General features: G+C 32.8%; 6 protein-coding genes across 6 annotated transcripts; 3 read left to right on the top strand and 3 right to left on the bottom strand.

Moving 5' to 3' along the window:
• The first annotated feature begins 319 nt into the window (after positions 1–319).
• Positions 320–1,219, top strand: Tsp_05535 (hypothetical protein). Its single transcript, XM_003371851.1, has 3 exons — positions 320–786; positions 990–1,074; positions 1,106–1,219. The coding sequence occupies exons 1-3, from the start codon at positions 320–322 to the stop codon at positions 1,217–1,219; spliced, it is 666 nt and encodes a 221-aa protein (XP_003371899.1).
• A 211-nt stretch (positions 1,220–1,430) lies between these two features.
• On the bottom strand, positions 1,431–2,456 carry Tsp_05536 (putative beta-1 adrenergic receptor). Its single transcript, XM_003371850.1, has 3 exons — positions 2,101–2,456; positions 1,788–1,877; positions 1,431–1,518 (listed from the first exon to the last, which is right to left on the bottom strand). Exons 1-3 carry the CDS (start codon positions 2,454–2,456, stop codon positions 1,431–1,433), a joined length of 534 nt encoding a protein of 177 aa, XP_003371898.1.
• Positions 2,457–7,056: 4,600 nt separating this feature from the next.
• On the top strand, positions 7,057–10,868 carry Tsp_05537 (TWiK family of potassium channels protein 7). The gene is made up of 9 exons (XM_003371849.1): positions 7,057–7,513; positions 7,570–8,005; positions 8,280–8,507; positions 8,852–8,998; positions 9,475–9,639; positions 9,694–9,766; positions 9,814–9,878; positions 10,008–10,227; positions 10,338–10,868. The coding sequence occupies exons 1-9, from the start codon at positions 7,057–7,059 to the stop codon at positions 10,866–10,868; spliced, it is 2,322 nt and encodes a 773-aa protein (XP_003371897.1).
• Positions 10,869–11,764: 896 nt separating this feature from the next.
• Positions 11,765–14,037, bottom strand: Tsp_05538 (zinc finger protein). The gene is made up of 4 exons (XM_003371848.1): positions 14,022–14,037; positions 13,479–13,888; positions 12,547–13,338; positions 11,765–12,121 (listed from the first exon to the last, which is right to left on the bottom strand). Exons 1-4 carry the CDS (start codon positions 14,035–14,037, stop codon positions 11,765–11,767), a joined length of 1,575 nt encoding a protein of 524 aa, XP_003371896.1.
• A 3,215-nt stretch (positions 14,038–17,252) lies between these two features.
• Tsp_05539 (putative kinesin motor domain protein) lies at positions 17,253–20,784 on the bottom strand. The gene is made up of 16 exons (XM_003371847.1): positions 20,745–20,784; positions 20,468–20,688; positions 20,315–20,413; positions 20,152–20,272; positions 20,017–20,122; positions 19,863–19,966; positions 19,188–19,350; positions 18,870–19,113; positions 18,596–18,813; positions 18,399–18,534; positions 18,175–18,285; positions 17,946–18,013; positions 17,760–17,877; positions 17,556–17,669; positions 17,361–17,496; positions 17,253–17,305 (listed from the first exon to the last, which is right to left on the bottom strand). The coding sequence occupies exons 1-16, from the start codon at positions 20,782–20,784 to the stop codon at positions 17,253–17,255; spliced, it is 2,052 nt and encodes a 683-aa protein (XP_003371895.1).
• Positions 20,785–20,821: 37 nt separating this feature from the next.
• Positions 20,822–24,080, top strand: Tsp_05540 (hypothetical protein). The gene is made up of 12 exons (XM_003371846.1): positions 20,822–20,860; positions 21,472–21,576; positions 21,995–22,148; positions 22,208–22,278; positions 22,308–22,399; positions 22,449–22,563; positions 22,678–22,723; positions 22,753–22,916; positions 22,974–23,210; positions 23,267–23,347; positions 23,400–23,573; positions 23,841–24,080. Exons 1-12 carry the CDS (start codon positions 20,822–20,824, stop codon positions 24,078–24,080), a joined length of 1,518 nt encoding a protein of 505 aa, XP_003371894.1.
• The last annotated feature ends 163 nt before the right edge of the window (positions 24,081–24,243 follow it).

Here is a 24,243-nt window from a genome sequence, read left to right as displayed (position 1 = left end):
TCTTCAAGTTGCACATGATTTTCAACGAATCCCAAGCAGCTTGCAAATGAATGCGATAAACATTTTGCGTCAGAATGGTTATTAATGGATTTCCGACAGAACCCAACGGCAAAATACACAAAAATGTATGTATCGTAATTTCCGTTATACCCGTCGAACAAGTCTTTCCATCCTCCCTAAAATCATCAACCAATAGTACAGTTGGAAAGAGAGAAATTATTTAAAAAAAAAGATTCCCAATTACTAAATAAATTTAAATAAAAATTTGATTTCGACAGAAGGTGCAAAATACTTACGCATCCAACAATTTAATAATATGATGAGTAAGTCGGCTGTCGAGAAAAGTTTCATTGTACCACAAGTGGTGATCGAATTGCGCCGTCTGCAGTTCCGCAATTTCAGCTTCTCGATGATCCTTCAATGCCGAGTGGATGTCGAATTTCAAATCCGCATTACTGTAGGCTTGGCAAAGATACAACGCCGTAAGGGCAATTCTGTAAGGCAGAAAAGTGACACTTGTCCAAATTGTAGAAATGAAGACGAAAAACATTCGTCGCAATGTTCGTCTTTTGTATTTCAAATGCGGTCCGGTGACTGTAAATTGTTGGTAAAGTTTCGATCGTCTTGTCGCTTTCCAAGCAATATACGCGCTGATCATCAACGAAAGAAGCATCGGAAGCACGTAGAACACAAGCAGCATAATTGTATAATAGACTGGCTTCATCAGAATGCTGCACTCATTCAACAGCACATCCTCATAATCAACAGGTCCACAATAAAACGACAGTAAACAATAAATCAATATTAGTGACCAACAAATTATCACCTGAAAGATGTTTTATAAATAAATAAATAAATAAACATATATATCGGTCTTTCGTGGAAATTAATAGTTGGAATTTTGCTTAATAAAAAAAATCTACATTTTTAAAAACGTCCAAACATTTGAATTCTTATAATTTTTTGAATTGTGCATTTTTTTTCTTTAGAAGACACATTCCAAAGTGGACATGTGTTGCTTCGTTCACACTTGCGTCACCTGATAAATTACATTTTGGCCGACAGTTGCTTCACGTGGAAAGAAGAAGTGCTATGAAATTTTTAGCTTCAAGCTAATCTCGCGCAACCGACCTCACCGCAGAGTAAATACTTCAAAAGCTTTGTCAAAGCAACGTTTGCGCTCGCTGATGGGGCACCTTATCTCTTCATCAGTGAGTGAGAGAAAATGTTCATCATTCAAATTTCGCTGCTTTAAGAGAATTGTCTTTTTATTTGCCATTTTTATCGCCTATTAAACATACCTCTTCTAACCTCTGTCCAAACTGCTTTGAAATTTAAATTGAATCCCAACTATATGATCAAACATAATGCAAATTAAAAAACAGAGAGAGAAGCAGCCAGACTGAAAAATTGGTAAAATAAATTTTCCCTCAACAACTGCTTGTGGCAGTATTATTTCTCCGCTTGCACACTCTGGCAAATTGACTCATGCTAAAGAGGCAAATTTCATTTGACCATCTTAAACAAAAAACAAGAACAACTTGTCAAGTTAAGCCAATAAAAATAAATTTAAAAAAAAAACAAAAAATGCCAAAAGCCGAATAAATCACTACTGATGAGCTGGATTCTTTGAAAGAAAATAAACATTTCAAAATAACGAAATAAGCATTCAATTTGCAATAGTCGATTGAACGAGCGATTTCGAGCTTCAATATTATTTTGCATTTCAGAGTAAAAGCAAATGACAATATTTGAAAAAGCAAAAGTGCAATTTTAAACCAAACAACTTTGAAAAAAATGGTTGATGAAGAAAAAGTTCGCGCTTACACCAGGCAACGTCACAGTGTCGATGCAGAACAACAAGTGCCCACTTCACACTACGAATGCAATTAAAAAATTATATTTGAAAAATGAATTTAACAATTATTAACAAATAAATAATTATATTAAGATAAAAAAAGAACAATTTAACAATACAGACAGTCCAGTCTTGTGCAATACAGTACTGTACTGTACAGTACACTATGATGTATTGAAGTACAGTAATGATTTTTAAATTTGACTAAAATGAAACGAAATTCTACCTGTTTATTGACAAACGTTTCTGTAACAACACTTGGATATCTGAGCGGGTATCGAATGCTTATGTATTTGTCAATGTTCAAGCATAATAAAAAGACAACAGAAGCAATCTGACACGTCCAAAGTGTCATGTAATATGGACCGCATAGCCATCTCGGTATATAATTGATATACAGCCTTGTACTCATGTACACTAGCCCGTATACAAGATCGGCAACGGTCATGCTAACAACAAAACGCTGATTTAAACGTTGCTTCATGTCAACATGCTGAAAAGCGATGTACAATACAATCGTGTTGAAGAAAACTGTCAACGGTGCACAGACCAAAGTGAGAATGTCCACGGCAAAATCAAACTTATCCGTGTGATTCATTTTATTACTGCAATTCTTTTCGTTTGTATATTTTCACGTTGCCAAAGAAATTCAAAGCAACCACTTTCTTCATCCAGTTAGTACATTTCAGGGGAAAAATAAATTTGCATAAATATCACAAAACGGAAAATATTTAAATATTCAGCAAAATGATTATAATAATATTGAAGAAAAAAAGTCGTTCGTTCAATATGAATGTAAAGAAACGAGTATTAGTGTGCGCACCCGCCACATTTGCCAAACTGCATGCGACAAACTCGCGCAACAGATATTGGCCAAGTGTAAAAGAGATGTTCGTGAATGGACTATAAAATTTAGCTTCAAGCATTTGAGATGTCAATCAGTGTGTGCATCTTGAAAACACATTCCCTCACGTATTAGAAATAAAACTATAACTGAACACCCAACCCAGAATGGCCCTTTTTCAACAGGACAGCAGCTATGGAGCGGCATCTTTTGATTGAAGCTTTCTCCGAGCGGAAGTGAAGCAAATAAAAATTTGCAATTCCCATTCAACTATTCATATTGTAACTTGAATGCAATAATTTGAAGCGTATTGGAAATTTTGCATCGCATATCATTTCTGCTCTTGAGAGTAAAATTCGTGTGTGAAAACTTGAACATCAATATGCAATTTATTGCACTTTTTTTGTATACGAGCAGAGAAAGATAAGAAATAAGAGAAAAAAAAATGTATATATATACTCGCCTCATTCGAATTGCTATTCAAATTTTTTCTGCTTTCATTTTCGTATACTGATTAAAATGGACTTCATTTATCCTCAGCACTGGTGATCACATTTCTCTACAAAATTAGCATCTCTATGTAAATCAAATACAGTCCACTTCGCGAGCACAAAATGTGATTTTCACGTTTCATATAAAATTTTTTTTTAGCATTGCACATTTTTGATCTGTTTTTTATTGTTTTTTTTTCAATCAAAATTTATTTCATTTCGACGATTTTAATGCCATCGTTTAACAAAAAATTACCACACGTCACTGCGCTGTTATGAAAATGAATTTTTTGTTGGTCTTTCAAAATTTTTTTTAGAATGCAAGTTTACATTGACAGTTGAAATTTTATCTTTAAATTTATTCGAAAGATAAAGTAAATGACAATTAAAAAATATATCTGTTTGTGTTATTTAAAATGAGATTAGTGATTCGACTAGCGCGGAAGTAAAATTGATATGGCTTCTTGGAATGTTGCAAAATTATGCGTCCAAAATTATAAATAAAAGTCCATATTAATTTTAATATAGGAAATTTTTGTTTTTGAAAATTTCCAATTCAATTTGCAGAGATGCATCTGTTTCTTTTGTTGCATAGTTATTATTTAATCTGGCTGTGATTAATGTTTTAAAATGGGTTTTGCATGTTGAAGCAAACAACCATTGCAGTGCTGAATATTTTCACTTCAAAAATCCACATTAATCTCGGAAAATTTAATTTCTTTTAAATAATCTGAATATGATCTTGGCGCACTTGTTACTGAATGCATCGCAATGCTGAAATGTATAATAAATAAAGTTCTTTTTTGTTCCGTTTTATCAAGCAATTGATATATTGATTTCAAAATCTGCACATTTCAATATTTCAAAAGTAAACTGTGATCGGACAAACGCTGCTAAATTAATTGATATTTCTAATGCAACAAAATCATTGCACTGTAAAATGCTGTGTGATTCATCATAAACAAAGGAAGAAATTTCATCCAAAAATATGGCTTGCCTTTAGCCGGTACAATTAACGCTTTCCAACGTATTAACATTTGCACGCTATTTTAATTATTGCATGCATTTCACGCCCGCATCAAAGCATTATCGCTCGATGACAATTTCAAGTGATTCCTGCAATATGGAGCTTTTGATCATTTTACGCGGCTACACTTCACTTCTAAAGTAAGCAGCTTATCAAACTTCCGCTTATTATAAAAACAAGCAAACAAACAAAAAATATTATGCCTTATTTAACACCATACTACAGATGTTCTCGTATTTGAAAAATTATTTGTAAGTTGTTTTTTGAGTATATTGAAAAAAGAAATAAATGAATAAATGTTTCTATGATTTTCATTTATATTTATAAAATTTTATTAAGTTCTTGTCGTTGAGAACAGTAGCATGTAAAAATAGCGGAGCATTGTTCTCTGCTTTGGGGAATTTAATGATGCCACAATGTTAACTTAAATATCTATTTATTAGTGAAATTTATTTATAACTTTCAAAGTCTTTCTGAATTGTTACATTTGAAATTCAACAGTGCATGATAAGTTTGGAGTATAATTTACATTCGGAGGAGGTATTAATGAGAGATAGTGAAGCTTATATTTTAAGCCACGTTTAAACGAAAGGTTAATTGAATTTAAGCAGAATTATTGATGCAAGTTATTATGCAAGTTGCTTTTTAAATGATTTGAAATAATTAAATCACTGAAATAAATAAATAATGTTTTTCAAATGATTGCTGTGTGATATAAAATTTGAAATGTCGAAAACAATCATATGACAGAAGTTTCAAATTTGCTAAATTGCATGCTAAATTAATCATTTGTTACTTTTCATTTATCATGATACATTCCAGCTTATTTAACTGAAAAAACAATTATGCATTCGCTTGTTTTGGCATTTCCTTACTGTTGACCAAAAGACTTCACAGCTTTTACATATGTCAATTGATGTGTACTGTAATAAAGTTGTCATTTTATAATAATAATTTAAAATAATCAATTTACTCATCTGTCATTTGATTACAACAATTTTATAATTTCATTTTGAATAGAAGTCACCTAATTATAATCAAATTTTGACTAATTAAAATTATAAATGCCTAACTTAATGGTCACATGCAAACATGTGTAAATCTACTACCTTTGTTTATCTCACTATTAGCAGAGATTGTCAAAAATATGTTCAGTTAAGATCGCATATTTTTATGACATATATTTACTAATATTATATTGATAGATTTAAAGCTTGTTGTAGAAATCATTTACAAAAAAGCAATTAATTGTATCATTGAGTTTTTTTCTACTTGAATAATATTATTTATGCATGCTTTCAGATTTAAGTTTATAAAAATCTGATAAAAAATCAAGATAATTGTTTAAGCAGAAGAATTTACAAACGAATTACACTTTGCATGGGATTTTATTGCTTCTTGTCAACAAGACGTGACTTTTTCTGTTTGAATAGTTTCAGATTTTTACGCTTGGTCTTTTCCTTCAAACAAACGCATCTGATCAATGAAAAACCCATGGTTCTGTTTTGTTGACCTTAAACAGCAGATTGGATAATTACTGCATCGATTTTTAGCAATCAAAACTTACTATATACGCTTGTCAGAAAAAATTGCACATTAGCATGATGTGGCGTGAAATTGGCTGTACGGCTGACATTCAGCTACATCACACCATTGCCAATGTCTTATAAAAATTATTCTACCCTGGGGAACTGTTTGGTGCTATTTGTGATAAACAATCGCAAAATCACTTTGAAGCGCACTTTCAAGAATGTCCAATGCAAAAATGCAAATACAAAAACACAGACCTGCACTTCTTATTTGAATTAAGCTGTACAGCATCTTTTATTGCATAATGAAAATTTTTGAAAGATGAGAATATTTGTGTTGGGAAATGGAAAAAGTAAATTTATTAAAACTAATCAAAGTAATTATTTAAGCAGGTTATAGAAAAAGATAGAATGAAATAATAACTTGACGATATTTAACTATAGGAAACTGAAACCTGGTTCGAGAAATATAGATTTACATTTCAAAGTGGCAGCTGCATAATTTTTTACATTTTCACTAACTTCAGTTGCATGTTACAGATCAATAATTGCAGTTGGTCTAAGATGTGCAATTCAATGCAAACTTGTTTGAAAATTCTTGTTTTTAAAATTTACTCTATTGTAATTCAACTCTCCAATACAATGAGCTTATTCAAAATTTATTTCAAGCAACTCCCAGCAATTTAATTACAAAACTGTAATTAAACACGAAATAAATTATTCTTTATCAAATATCTCAAATAATTTTGCATTCAAAGAAAAGTTTACGTTATACAAATTGGATTGGATTCAGTATATTTCATAAAAATAATGAAACTTTGGTTTATTTTTGTCGTTTAATTTTGATAATTAAGTTTCAGCTGCACTGACAGGAGAAACACTTCTAATATATGGTGCAAACTTTCGTGTTGTTTTTTTTTTCTTATTTCATTGCCTGATGTACCTTTACAAATTCAATACTTTAGGTGGTTGCTGTTGAATAAATCGATCGTCAGGCATGCACTGAGACGAAAGTGATTTAAAACTAAATATAGGTTGCTTGAGCAAACGGTCGCATGAAATTAACGATCCTCAAGAGCAATAATTGTGCCTCCTTGAGAGAAGGAAGAGGGACCACGTTGAGCATAATTTAACGTCAGCTGCTAACTAACAGTTGCTTCCCGGTGATTTAAGCTGCTTGAAGTTTACTAGCGCTGAAATACTGTCTCGATGGCTGCACAGTATGGAATGTTGTTTGAAAAGCCAGTTTCTGCCGGACAATTGAAAAGTGTTTTCTAAAATATTTTTGCATTGTTCAAATATTGAAGATGCCATCCGAAGCAGATCCCCGATGGACATCAGAAGTTTTGTCGATTCGGAAATTTGTTCACTATTTTAAGCTGTCTTTACCTCACGTTGCTTTGGTTGTTGTCTGCATGGTATATGCAATTCTGGGCGCTTTGGTTTTTTATTACATTGAAGCACAGAACGAACGCTTTGTAAAATCAGACAAAATTCAGCGTATTGTTGATTCTACGCGTAATTTTTTAAATTTTCTTCAAAAAGAACGATCCCATATTAATTTATCGAAAACAAGCTGGTATTTTCAAGCTTCGAAAGGTTTGCATGATCTGAAAGTTGTATTATGTGAAGCATTTGAAACTGATTTTGTTACCGTCGACATGATCGACTATTCTAGCTCTGGTGATACAAGTGAAATTTCCAATTCCGTTTGGACAATACAATCTTCGGTATTTTTTGCCATAACTACAATGGTCACTATTGGTAAATTTTGTATTTGCATTCTCTGTTGTCAGGCTTGCATTTTATAAAAATTTTAGGCTATGGAAATGTTGTGCCAATGACTGCCGAAGGGCGATTGTTGTGCATCATATTTGCACTTTTTGGATGTCCTTTGGCTATAATTACTATTGGCAATTTGGGAAAATTTTTATCTGAAACTGTGGTCTTCTTGTATAACAAAATTCAACGCGGAAAAATGTTGCTAATGAAAAACATTGCCATCAGGTTCCCATTACTGAAAGGACTGAATAACTATGACAATTTTGAAACAACTTCACTGACTTATGAAGATATTGTGGTCGACGACACGGGAATATCTGCATTTTTTGTGTTGTCAATTTTCGTATTTTACAACGCTGCTGGTGCCCTTCTTTTTACTTCTATGGAGCGATGGTCATTTATGGATTCTTTGTATTTTTGCTTTATCAGCATTTCCACGGTTGGCTTTGGAGATTTTGTGCCAAAGAATGATCCGTAAGATGTAGTATTTTCTTCAAAAATGTTTCATTAACTTTTATTTGCAAAGTTAAGAACATACATCTGCATAGAGAGTCTGGTTTGAAACTTTACTCTGAGCTATACTGCATTTAAAATTTCAATGTTAATTATAGCAAGTTTTTCAATATCAATATTTGCTAATACTTTGGTAAATTTATATAATTTTACATGCAATACTAGAATCAATTTGCACGAGAGAATTGTAGTTTGATCACCAATGTAAAGATATGCAAATTTTTAAAGTTTTTAGGTGGTACATCATTTTATATTGCTACACAGCTCTTGGAATTGCAATCACCACTATGTGCATTGATCTAGTCGGAACTAGGTATATTACAAAGATACATTATTTTGGAAGACGATTAAAAGGCGCTGATCTGATTCGCTACTTGCGTCACAAGCGCATAAAAGAAGAAAAACAACTGTTAGCTTTGAAAACTACGGAATGCATTGAAAGTTATCTAAAATCCATAAATCAGTATGTATTTGTTTTGATTTTTTAGTAAAATTTTGGAATTATTAATGAGGATTTTGAGATTATACGGATTATAATTTTATCAAAAAATCATGCAATATATTTCTGTTTTGCTTATTTTACGTCGCAGATGTTTAATAGTTGAACTGTATTTCATCTAAATAAAAATATACGTTGAAAAGTAACTTTTAATGCACCTAATAGCTTTTCTAATATTTATCTTTAAAGTTCATACGGAAAAAGCATTGCACCGACAAAGCAGTTACCGACAAACACAATTTCTCGTTACAATGTTTTGCAATATACTTTGCATTATGCCACATTTTAATAAAATTAACAATTTGTAGAATTAAAGGACCTGCTGAGGAGCTACCTGAACAAATTTCTTACTATGATGACACTAAATTTGAAGAATCAGTACCTTTCTTGAATAGACCGACAAATGTACTACATTTTCCTTTGGATAATGAACCGTTGTTATCTGAAGAAACTGAGTGAGTGTTTGCTGCAATTCTATATAATAAAATAAAAATTATTCAAATATATAAATTCAAATCTAAATTGAGTAATGCAATTTAAAGTTATTGATGTGCTGTTGAATTTAATTTAATGAATTATTTTCTCATGTTTACATAAATTGCTCTATTAATTAAATCGTTAAAAGTATGCAAACTTACAAGGGTTGAATATATTATGGTTTTATATAAACGTATTGTTGATTATTAAATGTTAATCTACTGCAAATGTCCATTGGTATAAGTTCTTTTTTGATTTAGACAAATTGAAGTACAACAATTTTCGTTAGTGAAGTCAACAAATCTACCTAATATGGGAACATATTTTTTATCATCATTTTGGTCTTCATCAGTTGAAACATCTCACCAGTAAGCATTGTTTGTATTCTCTTAGTTGATCACTTTATTACTTACCTTTCAAATAATTTATTTGCAATTAAAATGAGTGTTTACAGAAGTGTTTTATCGAGTAATAATGAAAAGGTCGAAATGTCTACATTTCCGCTCTCTGATACCGTTTCGCTGCTTGAATCTGCAAGAAATAGGCTTTCGTTGTTCGTTCGAAACGAACGTCCATCTTCTGTAAAATCAGTGCAACTTTACTGTTCAGATCAACCCAAGTATTCATTTTTTGAAAACGTTTAACCTGTGCATGACATTGTATTATGCTGCAGAGACGTTGGTGTTCGTCGTGCTTACTCCGCGGAAGTGCCGCTACTGTTCAATGAAGCTGATTCACTTCCTGAAGTAATGGCATACCGTGTTTTGTCTAAATATAACATATTCCATTATAGGATTTGTTATTTTCAAAAACTGAACCTTCAGATAATGAACATGCTGATATTCAATCACAACCAGAGTAAGTGTTTAAAGCGTTTGCTGTTCATTTCTAGTTGCACCGTTCAGTCGTATAATGTACTTGATTGGAATGGTGCAAGCAATCATGCGCAACTGATGAATCATTGAAGTCATTGTTTCTTCATTGTAGTACCGGAAATAGTGAGCTATCGGATTCCGTTAAAGAATTTTTGATGACGCAAAGTAGTGAAATTCTTTCACCTACGGAAACGGAAAATTTTGATTTGTCTGAAATATCATCATCCAGTCCGAATATTTCTGAATCATCACCAGTTTCATCTCTCACTTCTTCTCCTACACAGTCTATTGAAGTGGAAAATGCTTCTCAAGGAAAGTTCGTTTTTCCTCAGGTAAATGACCCCGATGAGTGGCCAGACAAATTGACGCATGATCTCTGCTTTGTATTGGACGGTGGAAAACTTCAGGTAGAAAAGAAAGCACAAGTACAATATTGTTTCAGTTTGCTTACGATATTTTGCTTTGTCAGACAAGCTTGCTGACTAAGAAGGATCCAAATTGGACTTGCCATGTTCATCCAGCAAAGTTTTATCATTCGGCAAATATGAAAATTTTTGAACGAGTCAACGCTGTCGTGTCAGGAGGAAAGGTTGTTGCCGCTTATCCGACAAGTAAATCGAGAAAAAGTTTTGCAGGTTCTTCAAAGTTTATTCCTTCTCTTGTCTTGGATAAGTCAGCCACTGCGAAATCAGCCGACTCGAGATTATCCATCGCAAAGTCAGCGAAAAGAGTCGAATCATTGTCACCAAAGGATGTATATAAGACGACTCGAGTGTACAGTTTCTGGAAAAGGTGCCCTTCGTTTCATCGAATTTGTACTATAATTCAGCCCAACGATCCAGGGGCAAAAATTCGCTCTCACATTTATGTTCAATACATATGGCGCGATGCAAAAGAAAAAGACAAGCAAGCTGTTATTGAAGAAATCAAGCGTCAGAAACTTTCACTGATGCCATCTTTCATTTCTACGTAATACATGCATACTGCTGTGCAGTTTTGTCATGTACGACTTTTGATTTCAGATGAAAACAGACGATGGTGATCATTCATGATATTCAAGTATGCATAATTAAATTCAATAAAATTCAAACCAAAAGCAATCTAGCTGTAATGTATGAATTTTGTATAAACTAATTCTGATCATTATTCCTCATCACAGCAGGTCAAATTGGTTTTTTGTTTCAGTGCTCTGACCTTTCTGCTAATAAGTTTTATTCTATACGACCTGTGGCTAGCCTCTCTATTGATGAACATTGGGCTTACATGGCTTTCTTTGGTTGTTTTCATGTATCAACTCAACGAGACTACTTTCATAATATGCATCTGACATGCAAAAATAGGTTAAGTGTATTATATTGATCTGTTCTATGCAAACACAGACTGGCATCCGACAGACCGTCTAGAGCGACAACAAGTTATGAATAATCACAGCTTATAGCACTATGCAGTTGAACATTGGCACTTAATTCGTTACAAGAAGTGCTCATTTAAATAAGATGTATGGCTTTTAAATGGAGCATCTTCTAAGCATTTAAGCGTGACAACCATATTCATTTCACGCTTTTCAATTTACTTGGCATGTTAACTTTCTGTAGATCTCACATAAACTCATGTATTATATACAGTACATAAAAATGTAATAAAATTCTATATAGTATGTGACGATAAGTCAAATAAAAAATAATGGTAAAAAATTCTCACCGGGGATATTTGGAATAGGGAATCCATTGATGAAACCAAGAAGTGTTAAAGCAAATTCACAGCAGAATATCTACGAAAATTTGAAAATATCACAGGCTAGAATGAATTGCATCAAAAACAACACTAACGGATTGCTATGTCCATATAAGGCTGGAATGAAATTTCCATTCAAAAAATGTTATGCCGTTTCATGTGAAGCGTCAGGTGGTCAGAACGGGCGAATGCTCTTCCGCAAATGGCACAGTGAAATGGTCGATCTCCCGTATGTTTGCGCACATGTCGAGTTAGTTCGTCTGATCGGGCAAACTTCCAGCCACAGTCTGGCCAGTTACAAGCGTACGGCTTTTCACCTGTGTGAATTCTCATGTGGGCCTTCAGATGCGAAGACTTAGTATAAGTTTTCACGCATCCTGGATGTGTACAACCATGAGCTATATTTTTTTTGCAACGTTTGGCACGTGCTTTAACAGGGCGTTCGTTGTTGCAACAATGTGTTTGCAACATTTCACAGCTAGAGATTGATTTCTAAATAAAAGAAAGCTAAGATTGTAAAATTGCCAATTTTAAAACTTGAAACTTAAATTTCAAAAAAGTGCAATTGAAACAGAAGAATCATCGAATTAATAACTGCTTTATAATAATAAACAGTATTGTTTTTCATTGTACTATTCTACTGTAACAATGAACAAATAACTACCTTTGTCATCCTACTGTAAAATTCTACAAATGTAAAGTCCGTTGGATAGATGTGACCCTCTAGTGGATGTTTGAAAAAAAACCAAAATATACTAGGGCACTTTTTGAATCGACTATAAATTTGATTGAACATAATAACTTTTGTTCCACAAAATAATTCCACAATTCACAAGTATGGAGATGAATTAAAAATGCTTTTTTAAAGCAGTAGCAAAAAAATTGAAAAATATAAAAATAGAATTATTTTTTCTTACTTGCACATCCAGATCAGAATGATGGTTGATTTGATTTGTTGAGTTGACGTAATTTTGTTGTTCAGTCGGTTTGTAAGTTGGAAATATTGGTTCCATGCACCTGTCGACAAGAAATCCGTTAATGTTGGCATCGATGTGAACAATGTGCTGATAAGCTGGTGAGATTGGTGGTGTTGCGCAGAATAAATTGGTTGCATGATTTGCAGAATAGTCGGACGCCATTTTCAGTTTCAGCAATGGAGCCGATGAACTGTTGTACGAATGGAAGATTGGACTGGTTGAATTGTGGAATATCATGTTTAAGCCTTGATCCGGACTAGCGGGCGGTGTGATTCCACAAAAATTTCCAAAACCGACTGCTTGATTGTGAAAAACATTTTCCGTATATATCATATTGCGCTGGTACATTGGTAAAGTGAAACTGGACCTATTGGTAAAATTAGTAATATGCTTTGTCTGTGTTTGATATGGTGTAGCATCGGAAAAATGAACAGATTCGACAGAAGTGTGAACATTTCGCTTGCATATGTCACACCATTTGTTTGAACTGATCCAACAAGAGTCGGCATGCTGGGAAATTAACGCACAACCGTATGCATTGGGAATGTGACAGCTTTGCAATTGTTGACCAGAACTTGTTTGACCCAAGTAAAATTGCTGACGATTCAACACCGGTGTCGTTTGCAATGAAGCACTGCTGCTTGTCTCTTTTTCAGATTCTTCTCTTTTGATAGTTTCGTCACCATTGATTTGGCTGTTGAGAAAACTCTCCACGTCCTCCCATTCCCACATCTGCAATATTGGTTTTTTTAAATGTAAAATACGAAACAAAATAACGCAATGCATCACATGAACAAAAAAAGCATAAAACAAAAGAATATAAGAAAATTTAAAAAAAAACGAGCAGCATAAAAACAACACATGGTAGTGACAACGGAAGATTTGGTGAAGTGATAGCAAGGCAACGCGGTGTAAAAATGACACAAATGCTGAGAGTATAAGCTTGGGCAGCTTTCTGCGACAAGGTAATTTGTCATCATTGCTTGACAAAATGAGCTATCGTATAAGTTTGGTTCTTTCTGAATGGTTGAAGCTTTTGGAGGCGGAGTTTGAATGGCCGTGAAAATGTTAACGAGTGACGACCGAACCAGTGACCCAAGTGAAAGAAGCAACGGAAAAGACGACCTTCTCTGAGCTGATGATTGCAAAACCACATTGTTCGACTGCGCAATTTCCGTTGACCGGACATGCACGTGTTGACCATTTGGCACAGCGGGTGTTGGTCGCCAGGTGAATGAATGTGAAAGTGCGATGGGAACTGAATGAAGTCGAGGAGGTGTCGCTGGATATCAGAAAAATCCACTCCGGGGGTAAAGCAGCAAATGGATAACAAAAGCTTACTTACACTACTACAACAACTACTGCTACTATAGAAGTGCAATCCTCGAACATTGAAAAATGCAGGAAATTATTACCCACTAGAATTGGCATTCTCATCCACGTTCACCTTACTATATAATATTTTGCAATTGTGCTGTGCCTTTTTTTTCAAATACATTCAAAGGGGTTTTCTTTTTCCATTCAATTCTATCGTCAACTGTTTTGGAATGCAAAAATTCGAAAATTTCCAACACGTCACAGCGCTTGCACAGCACGTGTATGTAAAAGTGAAATGCTATTGTAAAATAGTGCAAAAGCATGTTTACATCAAAAGGCGTGCATGTATGTGGTTCATAAATGAATGCATGCCAAGCCAGAAAGGAAATAAGTAAAAATTTTGATCAATTTTTTGCAAAGTTCAAATATTCATTCAACTACGAGTACAAGAGTGAAAAAGCGTGGCCAGTATGAATTAATTTTTCGCCTGCGATTAGCTGATGACAATCGGTGATGATTTGGGAAAATTGTTTTCCAAAATCACATGTCAATTTGGATGAAGAAAAAGTTGTCGTCCACTATTGAACAGAAAGAACTGTGCCGCTTAACAGCGCCAATAAGCAATTAATAATGATATGATATGCAAATTAAGCTATGGGGAATAAATGGGCTGATTGTTGGCTGATGATGAGGATGTAATGTTGATTTTTTTGTGAGAAAGAGGGAAAGATTAGAAGAAGAAAAAAAATTTAGCTTCTTGAAGAAGAAGAAATTGTGAAATGAGCATAATTGAAGTTAGCAATTTGCAATATGTTACAAATTTGGCAGAAACGAAAAAAAATGCTCACAGTTTTCCAATTGTCAAGTGGAAGTCAATTTGTTCACTGCTTCACGTGGAGAAGCGGATTTTGACAATCCAAAATTGCATCAAGCTTTAAGATTTGGCAAATTGTTCATCTTTCAGCATTGAAGGATGAGGAAATTTTTGGTTGATCCGGTGATCATTGTCCGGCTGTTTTTAGATTCGAGTTGTTCGCAAAATTTGACAGCAAAAACAAATGACCAATTGGATGGACGGCGTGCTTGAAGCTCTTGATCAATAGATTTTTTGTCGCAGTTTCTGATTTTGTTGCATGATGATTCAAGCAGATGATGCATTCTTTGTCCAGGTGCGAATCGGCTCTTTTGAATCCCATTCGAGCACAAAGCATATTCATCACGGCCCTCGCAATGTGTACATAAATAATATTTTGCATAACAGCAGCGCGTGATAACCTTTTGTTTGATAAAATTGAATGTATAAATTTGGAATTAATTTCAACGCTATCATTGTTATTATTTGGAATTAAATTTTTATTTCCATTAGTGTTTCATTATTATTATTATTATTTGTTGTATAAAATGAATTATTATTATTTTTTAAATCAAAAGCGACTACTTTCAAGGTAAAAATTATTAATTCTCTGCCCTGATAAAATAAATCGTTTGACAGAGTTGAAAACTTAAATTTCATAAAGACAAGAATCGCCGAAAAGAGAGACCGATTGATTGAACGCTAATGTTTCAAATGCATTTATTATTCAAAGCCACAGCCCCTTCCTTAGACCAAGTAGTAATAAGAAATGAAATTTGCATATTACATCAAATCATAAAAATTGGTGATAATGTGCCGTATGAAATTGTTTGCTGTCAATCAAAGCAATGCTAACCAAGGATCATGCATATCTTCGTTTTGTCGAGGGTTTTATTTGTTCAAAAAGATACAAATAGCAAAAATTATAAAAAAAAGCAAAAAAGGAATAAAATATATACTTAAGGGTGTGGTCGAAGAAGCAGATTCACAGTAGCACGGAAGATTCAAATGCAAAGAGAAATATAGATGGGAAAAGCGAGAGAGAGAGAAATTAAAATGAATAAAATGCAACAAGCAGACTTCAAGGCACCTGACAGGGGCTTTTTCGCTTGTCAATTTGGAACTCCAACACGCCGCTTGTCAAACGGAACGTTCAACTGGACCATTGAATTAATATTCAATCAACAACAGGCAAATAGAAAATAGCTGACAAGCAATTGCACAAACAGAGGGACGGAAAGATTGAGACTGAGAAAGAATCGCACGGTTCAATGGAAACAAAAAGCTTCTCTTTCATTTTATTTTATTCTAATAATCACAAAAAAATTATTCATCTGGAAATGTGAAAAATTAAAATATCTTCTTCTGCTTTCGGTATTTGAATATTCAGTATTATTTATTTAAACAACAAACATATCAAATGCACGTTTATTGAAAGGATGAAATTAATAATATTTCATAAAATAAGAAATAATGCATTTTATTCAATTGATTTCTATAAATGAAAATTTTCAACAAATTCATACATAAAAATTTTGATAAAATAAAAGAAAGTGAGAAAAAATTGCACCGTCCAAAAAAATGAACAGTGATGCTTCAACTTGCCAGCTTTGACGTCAAGTGTTGTGCAAGTTATGCAAGCTAAACAGCAACGACAACAACACCAACATCCCACGCGATTTGCAAATTTTCCAATGACCACACCACGTGATCCAATTTTCTCCTTTGGCAAACATGCTGTTCGTGTGGGATGGACTTTGTTGTTGTAAAAGTGGGAAAAAAAGGAATGAAAATCCCCAAATTCACCGTTGCACGACAATTTTTGAACATGCAAATATATGCATATATTTAAACAAATAAACAAACAATAAGATGAATAATTTTTTGATCATATTATTCTCTTCCAATTTCGTTGTTGAATGTTGAAAAAGTAGAAACGCACGATGAATAAGCAAGCACAAACGACCAGACAAATTGCGCAATTCAAGCTTGTCACTTTTAACGCAGTAGCGTTCAGAAATACAATACAAATATGGTAAAATTTGTGAAATGTCACTGTGTGGTGCGTTTGCGACAGCTAAACAACTTTCGAAAAAGAAGGAAAACACACACACAGCATTTCCTCACGTCACAAATAGTTGCAAAAGAAATTCAAATTTACAATCTCTCTTTTATGTATATATTTAAATTTCAAATCATTATCACTTTTCGAAATATTAAAAATTCAAATGATGATCATCAAAGAACCATTTTTTTCATATTGCAAAACTTTCGCATTATTTGATGTACATTTGTGAAAGTTTTCTTTTTTCGAACAACACTCTTTGATAAAAATAATTTTAATTATTTATTATTATATTTTTTTATATTTATCATTAAGAAATGAATTTTGATAATGAAAATTTAAAAACAAAAAAATTTTAAATACTAGCTAAATATTATAGTTATTGTGAACAAATTATCCAGTTTCACGTCTTCAGTCCTCTTTGGCTTCTCGCACTTGCAACTGCAGATATTCATCTGCAGCTTCTAAAAAACAAATATTTCAAATGAGTTACATGAACAAAAAAACAAATCAACTCACCCTGCAACTGCTGCATAGTTTTAATATGACCGGTCAGCAATGCGCTAACTGAACCGGCGTACATCATGAAATCGTACTTCGTGTTCTTACTTTGAGAGTAAAGATCTTGAAGGCATGCGCTCCATGATTTCATGTTCTTCAATATAACACAATTTTAATCAAATATGACAAAAATTATAAACTGTTTGTTTTTACTTGCAACAAGAATTGATGTTTCTCAAGCAACTTGGTTTGCAGAACGTTCAAAGAACATGCTTTTTCCTCATCATTTACTTCACATGGAATAGTGTCGCAATTACGTTCATTTCTCTGGAAATCAAAATTACACATAAAATTAAAAATTACATAACTGTTGATAAAAATCAACTACAGTACATCTTTTTCAGCTAGTTGCATTACCAAACAAGCAGGGATACTCGAAATTGGAACATCGTAAGTTTTTTCCAGATCATCCTCAACTTCCTGACCATCAACTTTTGCCATCACTTCCAACTCATTAACAATCAACTCTTTAACCCTGGATGAATAATTGGAGATTATAAATATTTTCAAAAAAATAATAATAATCTCAACGCAAACTGTTACCTATTTGCGTATTGTAATGTGTTACTGGTATGTTCGCAGCTTAAATTGCCTGGAGAAATCATGGCAATCTAAATAAATAAATTCATATTAATATACAACAACAACAACAACAACACATGTCAAATCAAGTTAAAAGATCTGAAATGCTGTGTATACGCATCTCGAAATAATATGCGCATTATTATCATTATTATTATTATTATAAAATTAAACTAAACAAAAAAAGTACCATGCATGTTCGCGCGTTTTCGGCAACAAACGAATCACGAAGAACCATCGTCAATTTACTAGTTCGGAAAGGAACATAGGTTTTTTTCTGTCCAATTGCACGAATGCATTCCTATTTAACAAAATAAAAAAAAACTTTAATACACATAAAAAAATTAATTAATTAAATATGTGAATGTGCATATTCAAGCGAGCAAAAAGAAAATAAAAAAAAAGTTATTTCACCTTCAACCTGAACAAACTGTTATTAATACCCGAACTTTCGATTCTAGTTTGACGATCCAAGGATATGTTATCAGCACCTCGTTCATTACCGGCCAAATCTACCAAAGAAAATTTCCCATGAACTTCGTTGGATATTCTGAAAAAAATTTATTAAAATATTAAAAGTGAAAATATTCAAAAGGAAAAAAAAATCAAACTTGTCTCTCAGAATAATCTGAAAAACTGCGTGCGACCGGCTGCTGTTTCTGTTCATGGATGTTTGACCTGAAGTGCGCACGTCGCTTCCTTTTTTAATTAATTTGAATACATCTTCTTCATTGTCAACGACAACTTCCTTCAAATTTGTCAGTCGTATTTCATTACAACCGTCTTCCAAAACTTTCAATGGTTGCTTGTTGTTCAACAAATCGTTAACCTTAAAAATTTCACCATTAACATTCGAATGTAGATATGTTGATTTATGCAAAATACCTTTTCACCGTAGATTTCAAAAAAGCAACAACTGACTTTCAAATTCAACTTATAATACTCATAATTTAAGAGATGGAAAATATCCTGTACGGTTTTGCCATAAATACCGCTGTCCACATTCAGCTGCTTTCCTTCGACACCACCACTCATCGTGTACGTCTTTCCCGTGCCCGTTTGTCCGTAAGCAAAGCACGTGGCAAAACCTTTTTCAAAAATTGTTCTTGTCAGTGGTTTCGCCGTGTATCTGCAATATTTATTTATTCACAAAATTATTTCAATTTTTAAGCATCAAACTTGTAAAACAACCGATTCACTTACTGATAAACCATGTCATTGGTGCATGATTCATTAAACACGTAATCAAAACGAAAAGTTTGATTTTCCAAAAACTTCGTCGTATCTACTTTCGTCTGTGGCTGGTGTAAAATGATGACATCACGTTTTGCCACAGTCACCACGCTGAATTGTTTCTTGGCAATTTCTACAACAATTTTTTTTTCAATTATACCAACAAACAACAAAAGAAAATTCAAGTTCAAAATTACACTTCAGCGTGAAAAGGAAAAAGTGGAAATAACAAAAATTTTTTCCTTTTTGTGAAATAAAATACAGTATTATTTACAATAATACATGCCTAATAGTAAAAGTTCAAAAAATACAGTATTCTCTGAACATGACAAACACTATTACTACGTGAAAATGAAATGAAATTAAACATGAGAGAACTTCAATGAAATACCCTGGAATTAACATAAATCATGAATTTGTCAATTTTACATGCGAAGAATATTGTCAAAAGAACAATCTCACACGAAAAATACAACTGCTCAGATTAATTTGATTATAAATAAGACCTAATTTAACAAACAAATTATAACATACATTTTAATAATTTAAATTCTTTACTACTGCTCAATCCTTTTAATAAAACATCCTAATATTAATTCAAAAGATGTAAAATAATAAATCAAAATATATAAAAGTGAATCACACCTGTCTCATTTAGCGGTCGTACACGAACGCAAACGGTGATGCGATTGTTCATCACAGGATCAGCAATTGACAATGGTTTGCACAACAATTGCTTTCGGTAGTCTCTGAAAAGAGAACTGTAAGATATGCAAAAAAGAAAACATCAAACACTCACTCTATCATTGTGATGAACTTATTGTTGTAATGAGCGCGCAAAGGTTCATGCCTTTTCACAGTACTAATGTCTGCTCTCATTGAAAAACGTTTCTCAACTTTCGGCTCTAAAATAGCCCATCTAAATCAGACCCACCAATCATGCTTGAAAAGGTAAGATTTACTGTCAAAAGTCGAGACAACTGATTTCCTAGACGACCTAGGCGCCATGCTTCTTCGATTCGTAATGAATCCTTTCTTGATCGCATCCTCAAGTTCTAAAGTTCAAAAAGTAAGCGGAAATTTTCAACACTACTAACTTTACCTTTCATTTCTTTCTTTTCTTTCTTTGATCCAACCGATTCACTTGCTCGACTGATCTTCAATGACCGACGAGAACAAGGAATCATGGAAGGAAACTGAAAAATACATTCAGGAATAAATCAAACCAATAAACAATCTCATGAATATACCTTTACCCCTTTTCCAACCACTTCTCCAGTCTCGGACAATTGCTTCGCCCCGCCTTCCTTCGAAGCTTCTTCCATTTCGTCAATTACCAAATTCGGATTGAACAACAAAAGATTGTCAAAGGTGATTTTCTTCCCTTTCGATTCTTCACCTTCCAACCAATGGACTGCAACGAGTTGCTGAGATGGAATAATTTCCGAAATGCAAGCTTCGCAAGAGAGGCCTGTGTAAAAATAAAATCAATAACATCATTCAATAATTATCATGTAAATATCTTACCGCTCGATCGTCGAATTTGAACTTTGTCGCCAATTTTCATACTTTGTCACCAACGCCTACCTCACCAAAATCGCAAAATGACTAAACCACCGATAGTACCCCTTTTATATACTCAAGTACTTTAAACAAAACTGAAATTTCATTTTGTTTAAATTGATTAAACAAAAGTTGTTAAGCTTAAAGTGAATATTGTTTAAAGTTCAATTTTAAAGTAATATCAAATTTATTATTAACATATGGTTCCTTTCTTTTTATTTAAAATTTCCTTTATTTTTCCATTTATTTTTACTTTCCATGTTTAAAAAAAGCAATAAAATAATTTTTATAACTTAATTTATATTAATTTATTATTCGCGCATCCAAATAAATCATAAAAGAAAATATATTACACAGTCATATTTTGGCGTTAAAGAAATTACGTAGAATATCCTAATTGTTGCTTCTGATGTAAAAATGAGTCAATTTAGTTAAAAATAAGTTAAAAAAATTTTTCATATGAGTAAATTAATGCAGCATCACTTAAACAACAGAACATGTACTTTGAACAATAATGTATGCAAACAGTGAAAATATTAAAATCATGTTTTATATATTATTTTTTTTACTAAAAATAAAACACTGGTTTTGATGTCAAGCATTGCTTTATTGAAATTAGTCGCAATATTGGTTAATAAAAATACTCCACCGTATTTTTACCTGCTTTTCAGATACGGTAATTTTTATTAAGAATTTCATCGAATCGATATTATTTGCAACTGATGTTCGACTGCTGATTCAACTGTTAAATTCAATAAGCGTACGAGAATTATGCAGAATGTTTTACATTTTGTCGGTGTATAGCTTCCATTTATTTTGAACATGGAAAGCTGGAGGGAAATTGATGAATTTGTTGTAATTGATTTATATTAAACTACATTGAAGTAAAAATTTTGCTGCTTTATCTGGAACTCAATGCATTTTAACGTTAATGGTGTATTGTTTGTTACTGAATAAATTTTTCCAAATTAATAATTATATTTGTACAATTCTAAACTATCATATTGTAAGCAAATGACACTAATTCCATTTTAAATGGTGTAGAGGTATAAGTGAATACACGTTATGTGTACAGTGACGCTGTTACTGTGATAGATGTTTTATTTTCTGATGTTTGTTGGAGAATTTTTATATTTGAAAAAATGTTTGCGAAATTATTGATCTGTAACATCTAACCAAGTGATCACTGTAGCGTAATTTTGAATTTTTTTCAGATTAAGTTTTCTAAATTGCGAGTGTTGATGCTGCAGAATTTTTGGCGCCAAAATTTTCAGTGTTCCAAACGATTCCTTCTGTCCGCTGCGTATGACTGCTCTGAAGAATGGCGCAAACGATTAGAAGCTCCTATATTTAAAAACGTAGATACTGGTATGACAGTGATCATTAGTATCCGTTCCAACTGTTGATCATGGTATTGTAAATTTCAGATGAATTTATTACCGATTTGCGTAAACAATTTTTGGGTAAGAAAGTTGCCAGTCCCATTGATCTCGACGTTGTAAGTGCAATTTTTATCTATTATACAAGCAGCACGATTTTGGTGAATGTGATATTTTACAGGCAGTGAATTTGGTGCAGAGGAAAGATCATTTGGACGAATTGAAGAGCTGCATTTATAAGTAAAAATTATATTAATATTTAAAAATATGAATTAATGAAAATATTCAGAATTCGTCATACGAAAATGAGCGCTTCAATTCTACCATCGACACATCATGCATTAGTTCGATCGTTTTTACATCTTGGCTGCGAAGATTTGTTCATGGAAATGATAGATGATCCGGTGAGGAGAATTTTTTGGCGCTACGATTTTGACAATTTATTGGTTTAGATAAATTATGGGCTTTTTCCAGATGCATTTGCAGCTAACATTGCGATGAATTATTTCATTATTCAGGATAAATTTTCATGTAAAAATATCAAAACAGAAGAATACTGTAATGGTTGATGAATGACGTTTTAATATGTTTAGTTGCAACCAAAATAGCCTGCCACATGATGAAACAAGAAGAATTCAGATTGAGTACATGTTGGCTGTCTGTTTACAGCTGCTTGAAGTGGTTGTTTTCTGGTGATCAATCTTGGATTACCATTCCATGCAGTTTTAGAAATATGAACAATGAAGAGGAAGAAGACGTAATTTAGTCGTTATTTTTTTATGTTTGAATTGTCATATTGCAGTGAATATTTTAGTTAATTTTTAAAATACCATATTTGAAAAATCCTGTATTTGATGATCATTTCGATTTGGAAGAACCAAGACAGCTCGTTGGCAAGACCATCTTGTGGATGAGCGAACATCTTCCGGATAGTCCTGCAATTCACAGCTGCCGTGCATTAGGCTTAAAGTTATGGAATAAACATGATCGTCTTGTAAAATTATTAAAGCAATACTGTGAAACATCTGATCTGCAACTACATGCGGATGCTGTAAGTTGAAGTGTTGTTTTTTTTAAATTTTATTTCACATTTATTCATTTGTTAAGCTTAAATTTATGTTGTTGGATGATCAACCAAAAGAGGAAAATGATCAGACAGAAAAGTCGGTTGTTGATCAAGAATTATCAGTAAATTTTTTGAATTGTTATTTTCATTTTTAATTAATTGTGAAAAATTTAGAAATTGGTCAGTAAAATAAAAGATTCAGCACATTTTACAAATGATTCATTGGAAGCGAGTTTTTTTGATCAAATGAACAAAGAATTGCCGGAATTGGAAAAAACAGACATCAGTGAGCAAATTGATTTGATTTCTAGCTGGAATCAAAGTCGCATTCAGCTTCTTGAAAATAAGGTTGGTTGTTTTTTTTTCTTTTGATAATGCATTTGTCAAAGTTTGAAAGCTCTTTTAATGATGAATTAGAATTTGTTTTTCTTTATCCTGATGAATAATCATGAAAGAAGTTGCCTATGGAATGTTGTAAATTTCGAGTGTTACGAGTAGTTTTTGACAAATTTCAATTATTCCAATACAAATGGAATGTCTGTTTGAGTTTGTTGTTCAATTTTTATGAATTATGGAAAAATGAATTCGAACTCTAGTTGTGTTTTGTGATTTCAGGTGCGGCGGATCTATTTGAAGAAACGTCTGGCTGAAATTGCAGAACTGAGAAAAAAATTGACAGAAGAACGTGAAGTGGTATTCTTTTTTGAAAATAAAGCAAAATGGGAGCACACCGTCCACCCGGATTATAAAGAAGCTGACGTGTCGGTGTCTGCCGGTAAACTTCCCAGTGATGATGAATATGTTGTTCCTGAATTGGAGAAAAGAACTGTTGACGATCGTTGGAAACGATTTTAAACAATTTAAATAAATAAAATTTGAAATTGCGTTGCAAGTGGTTGATTCTATTTCGAGAAGCTGTTTTGTTGTCAGTTGAACGATGTTACTTTAACAAATTTTCCATTTTTTAAATTATTTTTTCACAATAAAGTGTTGCTGTAGAAAAGATACAGTATTCTTT

The sequence above is a fragment of the Trichinella spiralis genome (genome assembly GCF_000181795.1).
Source record: "Trichinella spiralis strain ISS 195 chromosome Unknown Scfld9, whole genome shotgun sequence".
Taxonomy (NCBI): Eukaryota; Metazoa; Nematoda; class Enoplea; order Trichinellida; family Trichinellidae; genus Trichinella; species Trichinella spiralis.
Note: the sequence above shows the minus strand (reverse complement) of the source record. Positions and strands in the feature narration are given on the sequence as shown.

Coding starts and splice junctions, on each gene's coding strand:
- Tsp_05535 (XM_003371851.1), top strand. CDS start 320: ATGAGTAAGTCGGCTGTCGAGAAAAGTTTCATTGTACCACAAGTGGTG. Junction 787..989: donor AGGTCCACAATAAAACGACA/GTAAACAATAAA, acceptor TTTTTTCTTTAG/AAGACACATTCCAAAGTGGA. Junction 1,075..1,105: donor TTGGCCGACAGTTGCTTCAC/GTGGAAAGAAGA, acceptor TGAAATTTTTAG/CTTCAAGCTAATCTCGCGCA.
- Tsp_05536 (XM_003371850.1), bottom strand. CDS start 2,456: ATGAATCACACGGATAAGTTTGATTTTGCCGTGGACATTCTCACTTTG. Junction 1,878..2,100: donor CCAAGTGTTGTTACAGAAAC/GTTTGTCAATAA, acceptor TTGCATTCGTAG/TGTGAAGTGGGCACTTGTTG. Junction 1,519..1,787: donor CATCAACCATTTTTTTCAAA/GTTGTTTGGTTT, acceptor TTTTTGTTTAAG/ATGGTCAAATGAAATTTGCC.
- Tsp_05537 (XM_003371849.1), top strand. CDS start 7,057: ATGCCATCCGAAGCAGATCCCCGATGGACATCAGAAGTTTTGTCGATT. Junction 9,640..9,693: donor TACTGTTCAGATCAACCCAA/GTATTCATTTTT, acceptor ATTATGCTGCAG/AGACGTTGGTGTTCGTCGTG. Junction 9,879..10,007: donor GATATTCAATCACAACCAGA/GTAAGTGTTTAA, acceptor TCTTCATTGTAG/TACCGGAAATAGTGAGCTAT.
- Tsp_05538 (XM_003371848.1), bottom strand. Junction 13,339..13,478: donor ACTTCACCAAATCTTCCGTT/GTCACTACCATG, acceptor CCAATATTGCAG/ATGTGGGAATGGGAGGACGT. Junction 12,122..12,546: donor ATTCTGATCTGGATGTGCAA/GTAAGAAAAAAT, acceptor TCTTTTATTTAG/AAATCAATCTCTAGCTGTGA.
- Tsp_05539 (XM_003371847.1), bottom strand. CDS start 20,784: ATGAAAATTGGCGACAAAGTTCAAATTCGACGATCGAGCG. Junction 20,414..20,467: donor TGGTTGGAAAAGGGGTAAAG/GTATATTCATGA, acceptor TGTATTTTTCAG/TTTCCTTCCATGATTCCTTG. Junction 19,114..19,187: donor ACCAATGACATGGTTTATCA/GTAAGTGAATCG, acceptor TAAATATTGCAG/ATACACGGCGAAACCACTGA.
- Tsp_05540 (XM_003371846.1), top strand. CDS start 20,822: ATGACTAAACCACCGATAGTACCCCTTTTATATACTCAA. Junction 20,861..21,471: donor TACCCCTTTTATATACTCAA/GTACTTTAAACA, acceptor ATTTTTATTAAG/AATTTCATCGAATCGATATT. Junction 23,574..23,840: donor TTCAGCTTCTTGAAAATAAG/GTTGGTTGTTTT, acceptor TTGTGATTTCAG/GTGCGGCGGATCTATTTGAA.